Source organism: Electrophorus electricus, chromosome 14 (genome assembly GCF_013358815.1).
Source record: "Electrophorus electricus isolate fEleEle1 chromosome 14, fEleEle1.pri, whole genome shotgun sequence".
NCBI lineage: Eukaryota > Metazoa > Chordata > Actinopteri > Gymnotiformes > Gymnotidae > Electrophorus > Electrophorus electricus.
The window spans coordinates 4,980,038-4,998,525 of record NC_049548.1 but is presented as its reverse complement, the minus strand read 5'-3'; the positions used below and the strand labels follow the sequence as shown (position 1 = coordinate 4,998,525).

The window sequence follows — 18,488 nt, the reverse complement described above, 5'->3', positions numbered from 1 at the left end:
TAGAAGCTGTTTTTGCTCGTTTGCAGTTCATTGGATTAGAAATGAATCAGCGAACACAGTACTAAAGTGTACAATATGATCTTTATTTCAAGGCATTTCTTTGTTATCCATATTGGGCAAACCATAAAAGAACCAGAGCCTTTTATGCACAATTCCTCCATCTCAGAGGAGCAAAAGTATTTTGACAATGAACTTCAGCAAAAATCACGTTTAGTGCTCAGTCGCCTGAAGTTGGTGCCGTAACAGTCACATTACCAGCAAATACAAGTGAGCCAGTTCACCCACGTCACCTGCACGCAATGCCAGCGTCTTCCACTGCTTTGGGTGATAGCAGTTCCGGCTTCTCATTCCACATCTCTGGCACAGGCATCTTTCCTATGGCCATTAAACGTCCACAGAACCTTCTGGAAAGGGCTTCTCTTTTCTTTCTCATGCTATTGCGTTCCAGTCTTTATGGTAGCCCCCAAAACATCAGTGGAATCCTGGATGGTATTCTTGAGCTGTGGTTTGCCAGGTTGCTTGCTAGGTTGTTTGCTATTGCTAAGCTTACCTGTGCCTTTCTGCTTCTTTAATCCATCAAATAGCTGATTTTAGCATACACGCTTTGGCCCTGTCTGATCGATTTATTGGACTCCCTGGCACTGACCTTTCTTTGGTCCTTATGCTGAGACACAGCAGCAGCAGACACAAAAGGAACATCTCGAATCTACTGCAGACTCTGCTCAACACAACTGAACAAGACGCAAATTAGCAGCCAGCTGAGCAGTTAACCTGAATCATCTGGAATAGCAGGACTCTAGAAAAAAAGCCATGATTTCTGTTCCAGCCAGTGTAGATGTAAATATTCAGCAGTTTATCTTCTACACGAAAAAAACGCGTACAAAAAATATTTGTATAATTTGTCATTTTATATTACATACGTTACTAGTTTAGCAATCGATATGTCCAAAGATAAAGGGGAAAAAGTACTTTCCAAAGTACTTATTTACTTTAAACCACTTTATACAATGTATACCCGGCCAGAAACCATCAAGCAACCTTTGTGACTCCTGCAAATCTGAGTCAACAGCCAACAGCTGCAAAAATCTGTTTTGGTATTTGTCCTAGTGACTAGTGATGATTAGTCATGCAAAAACTCTACTGTCTCCTGTGACAAACAAACAATTTCTCTTCAAGAGGCCATTACCAGCTGAAACGGTCTCGTGCCTACCAGTGCACATTATGTTTAGGAAGCTCAAAACACACAATAGAAAACAAAGAACATTTTTATTAAAACCAATATTATAAAGCACTTGCAAGGTATCAAACAGGCTGGTGGGAATAAGACAAGAAGCCTTTGCCCTCCACAGCTGGGACTGACCACAAACAGTTGCAGGCAGTGTGCGCTCATATGGAGGCGCTATTTTTAAACGACACACAAAACCCAGCTCCACATCTCACATGACAATGCAGATGCCCACAGCGCCACCTCGGCAGGCAGGGCAGCTGGTAGGAGGACTGAGTCAGTGACACTCATCTCACACACATCGTGAGCGTGTAGCAGCCCCGGAGCCGGTCCGTCCTGAGCCAGAGTTGAGCGGCACGGGCTCCAGCACAGAGTTCCATGCATGCTCAGTCATCCTTGGAAGTGCCCTTCAGGCTAGACTTTAGCTTTTTCTGCTCTTTCTGGCCCATGGCACGGTACACCTTCTTTCTCTCTTCTCTCTGCCGCTTCTGCTTCTCGGCCTCCTGCTTCTCCCTCTGCTTCAGGAAGTCCCTGTGCTTCGCGTGCTGCTCCGCTTGGGCCTTCTTGTTCTTGTGAGCGTAGATGGTGCTCAGAGCACTGAGCAATGCTGCCACCTGGTGGAGACCGAAAAGGTTACGTAAGAAAACGCGTTTCCTACAGAACATGGAACATAAACAATAAAAAGTAAAGAAACAAAATGTGTTTAAACATTTTAATTCTGTAATTTAAAAAAAATTAAAAATGTGGAAAAAAAAAAATTAAAAATTAAAAATCGCATGGATAGGCAAAAACCAAAACCTTTTACTTGAACTAAAACAGAGAAATAACAAGCTGATAAACTAAACCTTAAAGTTTTAACTCAAATCCCAGAACACATGCACCAAAGGCAATGTGCGACTGCTGAAGTCAATTAACACTCGGCAGGAAAAACACCGCTGCCCTGCCACTTTACACAGGAACTACAAATTTATTGAGAATGTAGCTACAAACGCTCTAGGTGTGCTGACATTTAAACACCTGTCAGAAACTTTCCCGCAGGATGTTGGGTAGGCATTGGTGCCGCTACAAAAAGAAACAATTAAACGAATTGCTAGCTGGAACTGAATAATATTTTGACATTTCACAATTTAAATGGCACTTAAACATTAGCGAGAAAAAAAGCAAAATACAAGGAAGGAAAAAGAAGATGAAAATGCTACACCTCCCGTCCCACTAGTGCGCGTGATCTTATGGAGGCTGGTTTAGAAACAGGCCTACAACCTGTCTGATCTGCACCGGGGATTAACGTTAGTCTAACCGGCATTAGAAAGTGTCTGAACTGCCAGGAGAGCTGTATGGAGCTGCAGGTGCTCACCTTCCTCTCGTGTGGCTCGCGCACCACGGCGGGTCTTCGGAGGTCGCGGGGCGCGGGACCTTTGGCGGCGCGCAGTTTGGGCTTGCTCTTGAAGGGCAGTGCCTTCTGGAGCTCTTTGGGAATGTGCAGTGGGTTGAAGTGGCGCTTCTGCCTCAGCACTGGCTAGAGGAGTCAGAGGACAACAAAAATAAGATGGTTTTTTTTAAGCTTTCGGCGGGCACGGTGATTGGATGTTTAATAGCTCAGTCCTTCACTCACACAGAAAATCAGCATGAAAGTGCATGGAAATCAGGGAGTTATTGTTTAGTCCGTCTTTGTAAGTATTTGCGTGCCATTTAGCTCCATCTGCAGGGGAGGATTCTGGGAGAGTTTCTGCCTGACCTTGTACAGAGAGTCCTGGTTGGGCTTGTTCTGGATTCCCAGGTCGTGTTTGATTTGCCCCAACGTTCGCATTCCTGTCCACATGTCCTTCTGCCCGGCAGGCATCAGCAGAGACGTCACTGGGTTATACAGCTGAGGGACCAAAACAGGGTACCAGGAACGCAGGAATACAATATCTACACACACACACACACACACACACACACACACACACAGTCAAGAACAGACCTGCAGTAAATACATAAAGCTGCAAGTGTGTGCTGACTTGCAGTTTTCTACGCGCTCTGTTCGTGGCATGGTGGCATTGCAAGCGGTAATAATTTCCCATTACTTTATGCTGAATGGCTCTTCTGGGAGCCATTACTTCCACAAGCTTTTCCGGTGACTTTGGAAGACAAATACCAGTCCCTACAGCATGCCCCGAGACTTTCCTGACAGTTATATGCAGAACCAAGAACAAGAACCAAAAAAATAAACCCCACAACCCTACAGTGAAATATATCTGAGGCGAGAGAAAGCACACGACACCCCCGCACCCGACCAATGGAAAATAACCCAGAGTGATCCATTCCAGGGTAGTTCCCACTCACCGCTCATGAGGAGGCGGTCCTCGAAGGTAGCTCGGAAGGCTCCGGGTGGAGTGCGCAGGGCCTTCTTTATCTGCCCTTTGATCCCACTGACTGTACGGATGGAGGCGCCCTCGAACTTGGCGACTTCCAGCACCGTGTTAAACATTCCCTGAGGGACAGAGGAAAGGCGAGGGGAAACAGGGTCACCGTCGCGGGTCCACAATGACCTGACCCTTGTTTTCCCTTTTCTTTATCTATTTATATTTTGGGGAGCGCTTTTTTCCTCGTCCTCCCCGTTTCAGCTCGGCCAGCTCCAGTGATTCTCCGCGTCTCATCGCCGGCTCGACGCCGATCCGAGTTTGCGGAGGTGAAGGTGCGCACTAGCGCGATGTCCCCCACGCACAGAAGACGTGCCGCGCACCCGTCGCGGCATCAGCCGTAGCGAAAGACAAGGCCAAGCTGCAGCCACTCCTGCCCACGCCATCCCGACCGTCGGATTCAGCAGGCCTCGCCTGCCATCCCGAGCGTCGGACTGAGCAGCCCTCGCCTGCTAATGCCAGCACTGTTAATATCCCCCTCAGGGACACCAGTCACAGATGGTGGACGACACGGCATGTGCTCTCGGTTCTCCCAGCTGCAGGACCTGCCGCTGTGTCGCTAAGCAGCGCTTTTAGCAGGTGCGCCTGGAGATCATGGCTCCACTACTCCCAGACAGGACCCGCGCCCTCCAAAGCCAGAAAGACACTGATATTTTCAGCAGTTTCCTCATGAGCCGCATCGGCTCCCGGAGAAATCGCCCGGCTCCTCTGGCCCGCCTACCTGGATAAAGCAGGTGTTCTTGAAAATCTTATAGGGGTAGCCAATCAGCTTGAGTTTCTTCACAACAGTCATGGATTTGTCCAAATCCAGGACGACTCCAGTGGCTGCGATGCGGAACTTCGCCTGAGGGATGCGTAGAGAGATGGATTCCAAGGGGTAACACACAGCTGAAACGTCAGCGGTTATCAAACAAGAATACTGAACTGTCTGTGTGGCTGGTAGTGTAGCGTTATTTTGGTGACTTTCCCCAACTCAGTTTTAAAGCTCTTACCTGGGTACCTGCAACACTCTGGACAGCCAGGAAGCCCGTCCCCTGGGGGGTGATGGGTCCTGAGAGGAAGGAGATCAGAGGAAGGGAGATCAGAGGAGGACCGGAAACAGGATATGAAGGAATGACTGGCTAATCAGATATGATTTTTTTTTGTTAGGCTGTTCACAATATATCATGTGGGCCACTGTAGTTTTCAGACATTAGTCTGAACAGATCGGGCCCCGAAACTGACCTGTGCACTGAACAGAGCTTCACAGAGCTATAATTCAGCAAGACGTGGTTGTGCCTGTGCTTTGAGACTAACCCCAGATGGAGGCGCCACAGTGCATGTGCTCAGGGGTGTATTTGAGCAGGCGGTGGCGGCCATTGTGGTCCTCGATGTGGTAAAGGGGGATGGTCTGGAAGCGCCTCCAGCCCAGTGAGAGGATGAGGGGGTCCCGGGTCTTCAGGATGCGGTTGTACCAGCGGTGCTTCTTCAGACGCATCTGTCGACACGAGGATCAAGCAGAAGGAAGCGGAAAGGAAGGAAGGGCAAAAAGAGAGAGCGTGAGAGCAACAGATAGCGGGAGAGTGTGTGAGTTTAGAACAGAGCACCATGTACTGCCTAATTTTGATTTCTTCGCAAAGCCTGTTTTGTTTCACAGGACGTTTTAGCTGTAAATATATCAAATTTGATGCTACCTTGACAGCTTGACAAAGCTCCTCTACAGCCGTTTAGGGCAAAAATAAACGGCTGCGTGACGACAGAAGGAATTAAAGTGTGGCACTCTTAGTTAAGTTCTTGAGCATACCTGCAAATAGCCTATGTTGCCCTCACTGGCTCCCAAACCGCCAAGGATGATGGGATAGTGGGGGTCAAAGTTGGTGACGAACTCGCACGGAAGGCCGGGGATCTCCAGTCGCACGTACATGCCTGGCCTGAAGCCCTCGTACTGGACGCGACTCTCATCGTCCATGCCCTCGAATTCAGTCCTGTTCAGCTGCACAGACAGACAAAGGGAACTAACGGTCATCTGCATGGATTAACACTGGACTAGGAGACAAGCAGCATCTGTTGTTTACTGCGTAGTCTGATATGGTTGCTATAGAACCACTAAGGCATGCTTTCTTAAGTCCTGCTGTGAGACTGGGCCAGTGTGTGTTGCGGGAGGTCAGAGAAAAGGTCAGACATTGTTTTTGCTGTGACCTCTAACCTCGGCCTGTTTCTGCATTTCCTCCTTGAGATCGTCAAAGTATGTGGCATCGCCATCGTCGTATTCCGCATCGAACCGCTCCTTCAGCCTCCTCTTCTTCTCCAGACGCTTGTTTTTCTGAGCTTCTTCATCGTCAAACTTCACCAAGGGAGCCTCTTCTTCCTCATTTTCTGCATCATCACCACTACCACCATCATCATCATCATCATCATCTTCCGCCTGCTCATGATAAATATACGCACACATTTACGGCTCATCTCAAAAGTCCACTCGGTAGCCAAAACGTGTGGAGTTTCAGCCACATCAGCTCACCTCATCTCCCTGCCTGGGCTTTGCCCTGTGAACCTCTCCGGTCTCCAGATCCTCAAAGTCTCCATAGAGTTCATCTGGAACGCCAAGAGGGAATTAGACTCAGCCGAAATAAGACAAGTAACTAAATAAAGGAATATTTGGTACCATCCTCCTTCAGCAGAGTGGTGGCATCTTTGTCTCCTTCCCACTTCCCAGTGACAAAGCAATCCCGAATGGAGGCCAGCATCTGAAAACACACAGCCAACATCACACACACGCCTACACGCGTTTGTCCCTAAAGAATAAAAAATATCCTAGATGATGTCCTCCACCGTTCCTCTCTAGCTCCACGTGAGCAGTCCCTGTAGAGGGCGCTGGTCCGGCACTGGTCCGACACCGGCCCGACACTGGCGTTAAAGTAGGCGTACTGCTCACCTCCTCCTGGTCCCAGTCGTGGCTGGTGTCCGGCTGGAAGCGTGAGCAGTCCGTGGCGTCCGCTCTGACCTTCTTGCTCTTCTCCGGCCGGCTAACGCGAAACAGGCCGCCCAGCTCCTCGTCCTCCTCGTCTACGACCTCCTCCTCCTCCTCCTCCACCACCACTGAGGAAGAAAAGACGAGAGAGTGCGTGACTTCTCCTGGAGGCAACGTGGGCTCACGCGCACCCGTCTGGAAGGGCTTTGCTCCTCGGGGAAATGCCGCTCACCCGTGCCGTAGACGAGCTTGCGCAGGTTGGGGGCGGCACGCTGCCGTTTCAGGTGTGCCTCCGTGGCCTTCTGGGCCAAACTCTCCTTCCACCGCAACGCTCCTGAGGGAGCCCATAAGAGCCCAAATTAGAAAAGAGCACATATGGGGGAACACAACCCCACTACAAGCGCCAAGACAAGCACAGGCACCAACTTTATGAGGGCATGCATCAAACTGAGCAATAGCACTTGATAGGAAACAATATAAGTATTAGCATCATGCTACGTTTGGGACTCTTGAATCGCTTGCTGTCTGAAAATGAAAAGCGCTTGTCCAGGGAGATGAACTGACTCGACCACTTTCTCAGACAGAAGGAATTTAACACAACGCGCTGATAAAAAAGCAAACGAGAGGCGAGTGACGGAGCACCTGGAGTGTCCGTTCCCGGCTCCCCCTCCCCTGCGCCATCCATCTCCTCCTCCTTAGCAGCACAAGTCGTCTTTGTCTTTGCGGTCTCCTTCCCAGGTGGTTCGGAATTCACTTGCTCATCCATCTCCGAATCCCCTTCATTTTCCTCCTCCTCCTCCTCCTCCTCCTCCTCGTCGCTGTCGTCGTCTGTGTCCTCCTCGGAGCAGTGACCAGAGTCTGGAGGCACAGTGGCTCCTTTCTCGTGTTTCTCTTCCGCTTCCCCTTCCTCCATCTCCTCCTCTTCGTCGCCGTCTTTTTCCTCCTCATCCTCGGCCATCTCCTCTTCCTCGCTCCCCTCCTCCCTCTCACTCTTCTCCAGCTCATCATCGCTGTCTGCGAAGGCAGGCCTCTCAGTCACGGCCCTCCTTGCCCCTCCGCCCTCCACAAGCGGGGAGAGGGGAGGTGCCTCCTCCTTCGCAGCTCGGCACTCCTCCTTTCGCACCTCCTCCTTGTCCCGAATACTCTCATCATCTCCTTCCTCATCCTCTTCCACCTCTTGCCCTTCTTCACTCTCCTCTTCAACCTCTTCTCCCTCCTCGTCGGACAGCTCTTCATCACTGCCTTCGCTCCCATCTTCCTCATCTTCCTCCATGAACACAGCTTTCCTCCTTTCTCGCCGCGTCTCGGGGTCCCATACTCGGCTCTCCACGGGACCCTGCTCCCCACTGTGGGAGAGCACCACACAAGAAAGAAAAGATCATTAAATGGTAACCCATGGCCCAACACAAACGCCTGTGTCACTCGCACAGTCTACAACCTCACCTATTCTCCTGCACTTCCTCTGACGCCAGGGCAGCGGTTCCTGTGAACAGCGAGACCTTGCTGGCAGCCATCTTGGCATCCAGGGTGGTGTGTGTGCCCATGAGGGACTGCACCATCTCCGTGGTAGGACGCATCTCCTCCTGCCACAAAACGTCACACACACCCCTTAAAGTTAAGCGCTCACACCAGTTTTCGCAAGCTCCTCCAACCACCAACGCCGCCCGACTGATCTGTGGCAGTCACACCAGCAGACCCCAGCTCGTGGGATGTAAACCCAACCACAGGCACGCCCTGCCCAGAGAGAGTGGGAATTAGGGTGGGCTGACCTGTTGCTGTTTGACATGGCCTCCAGGCATGTCTATATACACTGCGTCCTTATCGTACACCAGGCCTCCGACGCCGGCCATGGGAGCGTAAAGCAGCCTCTCCTTCTCATTTAGAGCCCTCTTCTTCAGCAACTCCGGCAGCGGACATGGGTCGGGAAGGAAGCTGAGATCTTCCACAGAGAAGTCCCCTACACCTGCAGAGGGGACAGGTCATATATGACGCAGCCCTCTTCACAGACTAATAGTGCTCATGCGTTAGCAATCCATAAGCTTACCCGGAATGTGAATCTGGCCTTTGTTCTTCAAAAATGTCCCACGCAGGTAGCCATACAGGGAGACAGTTCTGTCACATTTAGGATCTAACCTAATAGCCTCTGGATCAGTCAGGTCTTCCATTCTGAGAACATAGTGGGGAAATCTTTAATCACTGTTTGAATGTTTAAAATGACAGGTGATATTACACATCAAAATGTGCTCGGCAGTAGACCTATTCTGAATGAAAAGGAAGATTGTTAAGGCACGCTGTGATAGCCATTACTGTCAGAAAATATAGACCACTGATGCCACTGAGGAGTGACAATAGGCGGTGGAGTTGATGTTACTGTGTCCCATCCAGCTGTCACTGAAGGGTGTATTTTCAAAAAGGTCTTCCAGGGTCCTTTTCAGATAAACACACAGTATTCCAAGATTGTGCACAAACAGATGCAGCTTTCTGACTGACACTGCCTTACATGTTTGAGCCAGAGTACTGCATACAGAACATCAACAAAGACACAGAAAACCTTGACATCTGAGTAAGGGTTGATAGGCCAACAGACAGCTGTTACTGTGTTAAGTGGTTAAGGCACTTGACTTGTAATCTGAAGGTTGCCAGTTCAAGCCCCACAACCACCAACAAGTTACCACTGTTGGGCCCCTGAGCAAGGACCTCAATTGTTCAACTTCTATTCACTCATAATTGTAAGTCGCTCTGGATAAAATGTCATTAAGTGCCATAAATTTAAATGCAAAGCACAACTGTCAAAGGCTGGGAAACAAATTATGCCATTTTTTACCTACTTGTGTCTGTAGCTTATATACTCTGCACAGAGAACATGCACCTTTGGTAGGTTGGGGTGTTACCTGAGAATGTCAGCGTGGCTGTATGGTGCATTACATAGTGGGAGTTGTTTTTTTCACAGCTAAAGTTCATAGAGGCCTCAGTGGGGGTAAATACAAGAATATCGAGATCTGGTAGGACGATTTGATGGAATGGAGGTGACTGACCCCTTTAAGAAACATGCTTGTTGGGTTTTTTAATATACTCACCGATCAGCTACGATATACGGGTGAGACGTTTGCCACATCAGGGGCCTGAACTTCATGACTGAAATAAATCGTCCTAGGTTCTTCACTTCCTGTGTCTGGTATTCACCATACACCATTCCAGACAAGTAAAACAATTTGGCTCCCTTTTAAGGTAAAACAAAGGCAAAGCAGGTTATTTACATGAGACTGCTGTGGTGGTTTAGGCCTAAAGGCTGTGCTTCCGACAGGGCTCTGGGAATACCTGATACACTTCAGTCCAGAAGCGATGTTTAAGGCGTTTTTTGGTCTTATTAAGCGACTTGTTGTTTTTAAAGGAGTCCAAATGTGTGAGCACGCCCATGACACGAGGGAAGCCATGGACCTGACAGATGTTGAGGAACTCGAAAGTCTCCATCTCGAAGCCAAAGCTTGCATCTATCAGCATCAGAACCTGGCGAATTGAAAATATATTGCGCAAGTCTTACAAAGCAGCTAATAATGCGCATATAAACCTGCTCACAGATCAAGGTGTGTGTTTGTTTGTTGGGGGGGGGGTCTTAAGGGGGCAAAGTTTCACAGGGTACACTCACAAGATCAGCAACTTTCGCTAAATCTATCATGGTGTTGATGTCATTGTTGCACTCAATGAAGGTCAGACGCCTCTTCTTCCCTGCAGATAAACAAAAGGGCAGATTCATTTGCCATTCACCAGTGAGACTTAAATTACATGCATTATTCATGGATCATAAACAAATTATTGCTGAGTATCATCATTTTATAGAGGATAATCCAATAACCCACCAGACACTATAGTCACAGGCCCACAGATGTCTGAAAGCTTTTGCCGTGTGTAGTTTTTGATCAGGCAGCGGATCAGGGTGCTCTTTCCCACTTTTGGGGGCCCCGTTACAACCACGACGATGGGCGGAGGCTCCAGAGGAGTGCGGTCTACCAAAGGGATGTGATGTTTCTTCGTTTTTATATCTTGGGTCCTGGGAGGGGGGAGACAACATGAAAACAGAATGGTTAAGATCTAAACAGCTGCATTCCAGTTCAGTTGTTAAACCCAAATAACTGATGCTAAACAAAAGCTGATGAGAAGCAGTAAGAAGTCCAATGCTAGCTGATCACTCTGATCTATTCTAGAGACCACCTCATCACCCCTGTCTCTTACATCAGTTCGTTTTAAATGGTTTCCTACTTCTGTACAACCTTTCCAGTTTCTCTAGCTGCTCTGAAAGCAAAAGCCTTGTAACACCCAGCTTTTCATTACAATGCAAACATCTGTGTTTATATAGTGTAGGCTGTAAGCAAGTGGCAGTTATTTGTTGTTTTGGCTGAGTTCTCTGGCAAACTGCATTTAAACTTAACAATGGAAATCAAGGAAGGACTATCAGTTTTCATTAAGCCTGCGTGTCCATATCAGTTGAACCATGCAGGAATGACGGACCTTTTTATAAACAGTCCTACCACTTCAGGAAAAAAAGTACTTGGTCTAGTTGCCCAGAACATTTCTTCAGCAGCCATGCATCACATCAGCAGTGCATGCACACAGCAGTTATCAAAGTTGATTCACGAGGAGCAAAGACATGGCAGAGGCAGGAAGGCAAGGCCATCCACGAGGCTGACGGAGCGGAATAAATCATTCAGAGCCCGAGCCAGTGCGAGCAACACAGCAGGCCACAGCAGGTTAATACAAGATGCAAACCACTGGTAAACCTTAAGAATGAAAGGGCTGCCATCAAGTACACAAAATAGTCCATAGAGGAAGTCTTATAGATAGATGAGATTCATTTTAAACTGTAAAGAAAAATGGAGGAGCATGATTCAAATCTCATCTGTAAAGTGGAACTTGTCTTTATTGATGACGTGACTGCTGATAGAAGCTGAGGGAGGATTTTTGAATTTACAGAACATATCAGCTCAGATCCATGCGAATTCCTCGCCTCTCCAACGGAGTGTGCTTCACCATGCTGCAGGATCATGACCTCAACCCACTACGAACGGCCAAGAGAGTGAACTGCTCATGACTGTCCATGTGATCACATAACCTGAACACCACTGAGCATGCAATTTTCTTACTCAAGATAAGCCTAAGGAAGGAAACCTGCAGAACGAGCAGGAACTGAAAAGGGTAGCATTTACAGGTCACAGACTTCAGACAGAATGTGTTAAACATGCCTTTTTTTCATTATTTTAATTTCTCCAACTACTTATGGACCCAGGATAAAGGGGAGAGTCGGTATAAGAAAAGCTGTGTATTCTTTATGGTTGACCATTATACTCAGATAACAAATGGGGAAAAAATCTGACATTCAACAATTTAGTATGGCAGCATATTCTGGACTTTTTGCAAATGCACATTTGAAAATTGTAAATTGTGCATTTGCATTGACATTGCCCATGAGATTGTGCATTATTTAATATATAATGCAAATGCACAATGCAAAAGTCCTTTTAAAGTGTAATATTCCTTGTCTGAACAGTAAAAATGGAACATCCTAATTGGGTTTCACTGGTGTCCTCTGGCTCTTCCAAAATGAAAATGCAGTTGCAACCCTGTTTGCAACTGCATTTCCACTGTCAATGAGGCACCCTCGTCAATTAAATGATGTGGGTGGGACACCATGAGGGACTTGTTCATTGTTTAAGAGGAAATGACCAAAAGAGTCTAAACTTTGACAGTACTAGACCTTTGGGAACATGGATAATATGGAGGCATCAACATTAGCAACTGTTGCTAGAGACATTTTAGCACGTGCCAACCAGGCCCAACTGAGACTCTTCTGTCGAAACAGATTTCCTTTTAAGCATCCTTTTAATGAGTAGGCGAGATTGTGGCTGTGATAAACGCAAATATTGCTGACAGCGTGTTTACAGACTTGCATGAAGTGACTGAGAGGCTTCTGGCAGTGAATCGTGAGACTATCACCAGACCTGGAGGGCCAATGATGAATATTAAGGATCATGCATGCATTAAAAAAAACAGCAAGAGTTGAAAAGAAGCTCATTAATGCAAGAATGATAGAGTATAATTGGTAGATGACCACTGTAAGGGTCCTGGTGGAAGTTAAGTGGGAGGAGATCTGGAGGGTGAGAGGATAGTGAAAGGAGAAGAAAGTTTAAAAAAAAAGAGAGAACTGAGTTGAGTATGATTCAGGCAAAGCTAAGGAAATTAACAGACATCCAGTGACAGCTTCCAATCTTTGTTTTTCCTCAGTGGATATTTCAACCACAGGTTTAGTTATGACCTAGAGAATAAAAATCTCTGAGTTCTGGCCTCTGTCTCAGTCCATGCAGCTATTGCTAGCTACCTTGCAATGCTAGTCTTATATTCTGAATGGCTGGTCAGTTGTCACAAGTTTACGAGCAAATCTTTTGAAGAACGTGAACTGTATGAATTAAATAACTGGTACTAATAACCACCGGCTGTGCCAATTCTTTTACACATCACTTCCTCCTAAAACTACACCAAAACGACAACATTGTCCCTCAGCGTGTCCCACCCATATCTTTGGCTGACAGGAGTGCCTCGCTGACAGTAGAAATTCAATTGCACTTTTGCAGCTGCATTTTCATTTTGATTAAGATAAACTGAGGAATTGCAATTGCAAATGAGAGATTGTTACTCTATTTTTAATATTTTAGAGTCATACTATGAAAATTAAATGTCAAAAGGACTAGGACTATAGGGCATTGTACACAGAAATGCAAATGAACTTTTTGCTTTTGAATTTAAATTATCATAATAATTATCAGGCTCACTCACATTTTATTTATTTGATTTAATTACCATTGTGGAATGTGCATTTGGGAAAGGCCAAAATATGCCAACATACTTTACCTCCATTCATTTAATATGCAAATGTTGGGTGACAGGCCAAAACAAAACTCCTGTCACTTCCTAATAACTTATGGACTGCTTTGTGACTAGGTGGATCGCTTACAGTAATCCAAATAATCCAATTCCCTGGGATACAGCGGTCCGAAGGGCACACCGACCTGTGGAAGGTCCTGGTCATGCGAACAGCTGAATGCACGCCGAATGCTCGCGGGTTCCTCTTGCGCTCGTCCTTCTCCAGCTCAGTCCCCTGCTCACCCTGCTTCCGTCTCTTCTTCCTCTGGGCCTTGGGCCCGCTCTGCTTCTGCTGGTGTCGCTTCTGCTCCCTGCCCTCCATCCTCACACCTCGGAGAGCTACTCTCACAACGGAAGAGGACTTTTCTCACAATCTTTAAAAAAAAAAAGGTTTGAAAACATAAATTAAATTACTGTTTTAATTTTATGTTTTATAGCCAAATGAGTTTCTTTGTGTCAAAATTCTGAAAAAAATATTTTTATGACAGCCATTAAATGTTTCCCCTTCTGTCATATCATTTGCCTGATCAATACAAAATTACTGACTAATGGCAAAAGCATATAATGGAAATAACCGCAATGTTCTCTGGAGAATTAAAATGAGCTAGAACATAAGAGAGGTCCCCTGCTTCTGTCTTGCTACAAAAACTAAGGCAACCCAATTACTTACAGGTACTTAGTTAGGTTCAGATCTTACTGCTGCCTTTTTAAGACATTCTTGACATAAACGGTAGATATTCACTATCCAGATATCGAGCCATATAGTGAAATGTTTGGAAGCGAGCTAGCCGGACAGCCCAGAGCAGCCACACAGCCCAGTGTATGCAGGTATAGCTACGATCATGAGACGCCCAGGACCGCAGTTTCTAAATTAACATAAACGCACAAAGGGAAAAGGCTTACCTTATCGGTGGTGAGCCTTATAAATAAACTGTTGATGGAATACAATTTAGGTTTCAACACAACGCAACAGTGCGTGTTATCATAGTCCCAAAGCGTGATCTTCAGTAGGGTTTTTCACGTGTGCAACACTTCCGGCTACGCACGGAACTGCTCACATTGTTCATTTTTGTCGTGCAAACAAAGTTTGTTTAACCAAACGTTCCGGGCATTAATAGTTACGCTAACTGTAACTGTAATAGTTACGTTAAAAACGATACAGACAAATTCATCTGATTAATACTTTATTTGAAATAAATTAATTTACAAAATAAGATCATATTTAAATTTCCCATCCTGTACTTCTACAGTATAATTAAATAAATAAATAAATTATAAATAAAGGCTGAATAGTCTTAAATACTGATACAAGAATCAACAGAATCTTGCAGCATGAAGTAAATTATGAACGATTCTTCAAATTAAATAAATAGGCTAAAGGAAATAACTTGCAATATTGATTCTTGATATTGCTGTGCAACATGCACCACGCCTGTATCATAACATAACCAAATAAGTAAGATAAATAATATAAATTACTCAATGCAACATAATGGCGCCCAAAGGTTTGTGAGTAATTACAAACTATTAAAGGTCCATCTGTCCATTGATGTTCCACCAGCCTGGCTCTATCTCTCCAAGGACTTCCTTCAGGCACTGGGAAGACAGATTAGGCAGTGGGGCTGAAGACTCCTCTTGGGATGGTTCATCCCACAGACTACTATGCTGAGAATAGAACGTACACAGAGAGGAGTTCTCCATACCCATGTCCCAAAATGCAGAATCAGGAGAGCCAGGGGAGGTGGATGCTGAATTCAGGCAACTAACATACCTAACACTGCCATGAGGGTAAGGGGGTGGTGGGTACAGGAAAACTTGGCTGCCATTCCTACTGGTGTTTCCACTGCCCTGTAGCTGCGAACTCCACAGAGGCTCCGGCGATGGCTGGGCTTTGATTCTCACAGAGCCCCAGCCAACTGGAGTGGCATCCGAATCAGACGGAAGTGGGGAAGGGCTAGAGCTGGTGCCCATCAGTCTGTCTACTCGGGGCCTTGCAGATGGAGTGCTGCAGTAAACACTGAAGCTGAAACTTGGAGGAGACGCGTCAGTGAAGAAGCAATCTTGTTCAGCGACGTCTTTCATCTCAGGTTGGGTGATGTTAAATGGCCCACTCTCCTTCATAATGACCATGTCAGGGAGCAAGAAGGGACTGGCCAAAGAAGAAGCCCCTTCTGGTTGAGGTGAGGCTCGAATGGTCCTGTTCTTCAGGGTTCTTGCCCTCTTATTCTGGAACCACACCTATTTGGCACAAAAGACAAAAAAAAAAAGTTAAATTAAGTTGTAAAATAACATTACATGAAAAAACACAACCAATAAAGATGTCTAGGCATTTCAACATTTGTTTGGTCACATACCTGGATGCGTGACTCTGGGAGGCCAGTGGCTTGAGATAAACTTTCTCTGACATTAATACCAGGATATGGATCTACACTAAAAGCCACTCGGAGGAGTTCCAAGTGCTCCTTAGTGAAGCTCGTTCTCTTCCTCCGACCTGGAATTTTACTGGCCTGTGATACTCCATCTTGAGCTGTGGGGAAAGAAATAAAATTTTAATAGAATGTAAGAAATATAATTCTTTGTTGCAAGTATAAATACAGTGACAGACATGCAAAATGTAAAGGTATGTGTAAGTTGATTACTGCTAAACATTACCTCCATATCAATCTTATTTGCATGAATATATGTGTATGTATGTATGTATATAAAATGTATATGAATATGTACATATGTTGCATTTTAGGACACACACACACACACACACACACACACACACACACACACACACACACACACACACACACACACACACATATATATATATATATATATATATATATATATATATATATATATATATATATATATATATATATATACTTACCACCAGTGCTGTTAGTCCACATTCTTGAATGAAAGTGACCTGAATATCAGATCAGCTTACAGGTATAAAGTGATTTTTGATTGGCCTTGATTAGCCAGGGAAGAGGAACTCTGCCCCTTGGGATTCTGTCTCAGGACTAAAAGCTGGCAGTATTTATTCTAGAATCCCTTAGTCCAAAGGTGGGTGGAGTTATCCACTTCTCAAGGTTTTAGTTCTGTAATCTCAAATGATGCACATCAGCTAAGCATTTTACACTACCACGCCCCAATTCACACCTAATTTATATTCATAACTGACATCAACAAACTCCTTTGTTCTGTACTTCAAACACACTGAGGACTCAACATGTTGAGACAATTATCAAAACAACTTGGAAACAGCAAGTTTTCATAATAAGGACTATAATATTTATCCTCAACATTTTAAAACATATATAAAAGCCAATTTTCTGTTTTATAAACAGTTAACTACAGCATGTTCCCCATTATTACATTAAAACTGGCAAATTGAAAAGTCAACAATTTTAATCACTGTGCATGAGCAGAAGCCTGTTTTCTAACAAAATTCTCACATAGACTGCTGTGTTATTAAACAGTTTCAAGAAAAAAATTATGAACCCTTTCTGGATTTCTGTATGAATGGTACCTGCAATGTGATATTATTAATATTTACGTTCTAATGTTGCATTGTTAGTTATGTCCTATAAAACTAAAAATACAACAGGAAATGTTATAGTACCACATATGTACAGTTTAATGTTTAAATAATCAAGGATATTGTTAGAAAAGGTATGTAAACATACATCCAGTAACTGGTGTTACCGCCTGTATAACTTTTAACAAAACAAAATTTATTTAAGTGCATGCTGATCAGTCATACAGCATGTACAGCATACAGGTCTGCTATCCCTCCTAAACCTTTTCTAATTGATATAGCATGTAGTTATATTGCTTCAGATCAAACAACAGTGTTTCAGTGGGTTGGGACTTAGTTAATTGAAAATACAGCATTTCTTGGTGATTTACACGTTTTACTTCTTGATTTACTCTTGTTCCTGCTAATTTCCTCCTATATTTTGGATAATTGTCATGTCGCATGACCCAATCTCCTTGAGTTTTAGATCACATACAAAGAGATGCCCTGACCAGTCTGCTGTGGAATGCACTGCATAGAATTCATTGCTCTTTCAGTGACTGCAAGCCATCCAGGCCCTATGGAAGAAAAATAGCACATACCACTTATGTTCAGTGGTATTATTAGAGTCAAGATTCAAGATTCACTTTATTGTCATTAAGTCATATGCAAAGGTGCATAGTACAATTACATGCCCTAAGCTCAACCAAGAATAAAATAAGATCCCTTATTATACATAAAATAAATTCTCTAATATAAAATAATGCTAATTACAACAATAACAATACCGATAACAGTAATAATTATTACATATATAAATATAAGATCTAAAGCAAATAGCAGCAGCATGATAATGCACACTATAATATTTCTGTCAAAACAGAATTTTGTTGTGATATGTTGTGAACAGCATCTACTGAATTGTAAGTGAAAACCTTATTTTAACAGATTTGGAACACCTTTTAAAGAGGTAGGATAATTTGAGAGGGTCACATTTTTTTATCAATCATCTTGGTTGTTTAAACAAAATAAATGTAACGAAGTCTTTATTATTATTGTAGGAATCATTCAGGCAGAAATACAAGTAACTCAAAAGTGAAGTATCTAAATATTTGTTATTGTAGATTATACAGTAACAATTGTAATAACAATAATCGGTATATATAGATTGACACAACCATTGGTTATTTGCAACATTTAGATTCAGATATTATTTACAAAGAAAACAGCCTAATTCATGATACATTTTATGTAGTTTTAATGTAAATGTACTCATTAAATACTTAGGATTAAAGATGTACAGAAAACATGTAAATATATAGGCCAATATGAGGATTTGTTTCTTCAAACAGAGATGACATAAATAAATTGTTATAAATGCCATCATCTTAACTTGTGCAAATAGCTTTGATTAATGAGGTCTCTTGATGGATGATTAATAGTCTATCACAGTCAGCTGAGAAGCTGTTAATGGCCATACAGTTAAAC

At 44.5% G+C, this 18,488-nt stretch overlaps 2 protein-coding genes across 2 annotated transcripts; both read right to left on the bottom strand.

Moving 5' to 3' along the window:
- Nucleotides 1-1,247: 1,247 nt before the first annotated feature.
- On the bottom strand, nucleotides 1,248-14,517 carry bms1 (BMS1 ribosome biogenesis factor). The gene is made up of 23 exons (XM_027020647.2): nucleotides 14,390-14,517; nucleotides 13,633-13,860; nucleotides 10,432-10,622; nucleotides 10,221-10,300; nucleotides 9,893-10,081; nucleotides 9,652-9,794; nucleotides 8,619-8,740; nucleotides 8,344-8,537; nucleotides 8,018-8,157; nucleotides 7,217-7,920; nucleotides 6,807-6,908; nucleotides 6,539-6,702; nucleotides 6,269-6,350; nucleotides 6,125-6,198; nucleotides 5,813-6,031; nucleotides 5,411-5,599; nucleotides 4,924-5,104; nucleotides 4,620-4,678; nucleotides 4,349-4,471; nucleotides 3,551-3,698; nucleotides 2,961-3,136; nucleotides 2,580-2,741; nucleotides 1,248-1,839 (listed from the first exon to the last, which is right to left on the bottom strand). Exons 2-23 carry the CDS (start codon nucleotides 13,806-13,808, stop codon nucleotides 1,612-1,614), a joined length of 3,846 nt encoding a protein of 1,281 aa, XP_026876448.2. The 5' UTR covers nucleotides 13,809-13,860; nucleotides 14,390-14,517; the 3' UTR covers nucleotides 1,248-1,611.
- Nucleotides 14,518-15,013: 496 nt separating this feature from the next.
- On the bottom strand, nucleotides 15,014-16,389 carry mxtx2 (mix-type homeobox gene 2). Its single transcript, XM_027020626.2, has 3 exons — nucleotides 16,368-16,389; nucleotides 15,841-16,013; nucleotides 15,014-15,724 (listed from the first exon to the last, which is right to left on the bottom strand). Exons 1-3 carry the CDS (start codon nucleotides 16,387-16,389, stop codon nucleotides 15,014-15,016), a joined length of 906 nt encoding a protein of 301 aa, XP_026876427.2.
- Between the last annotated feature and the right edge of the window lie 2,099 nt (nucleotides 16,390-18,488).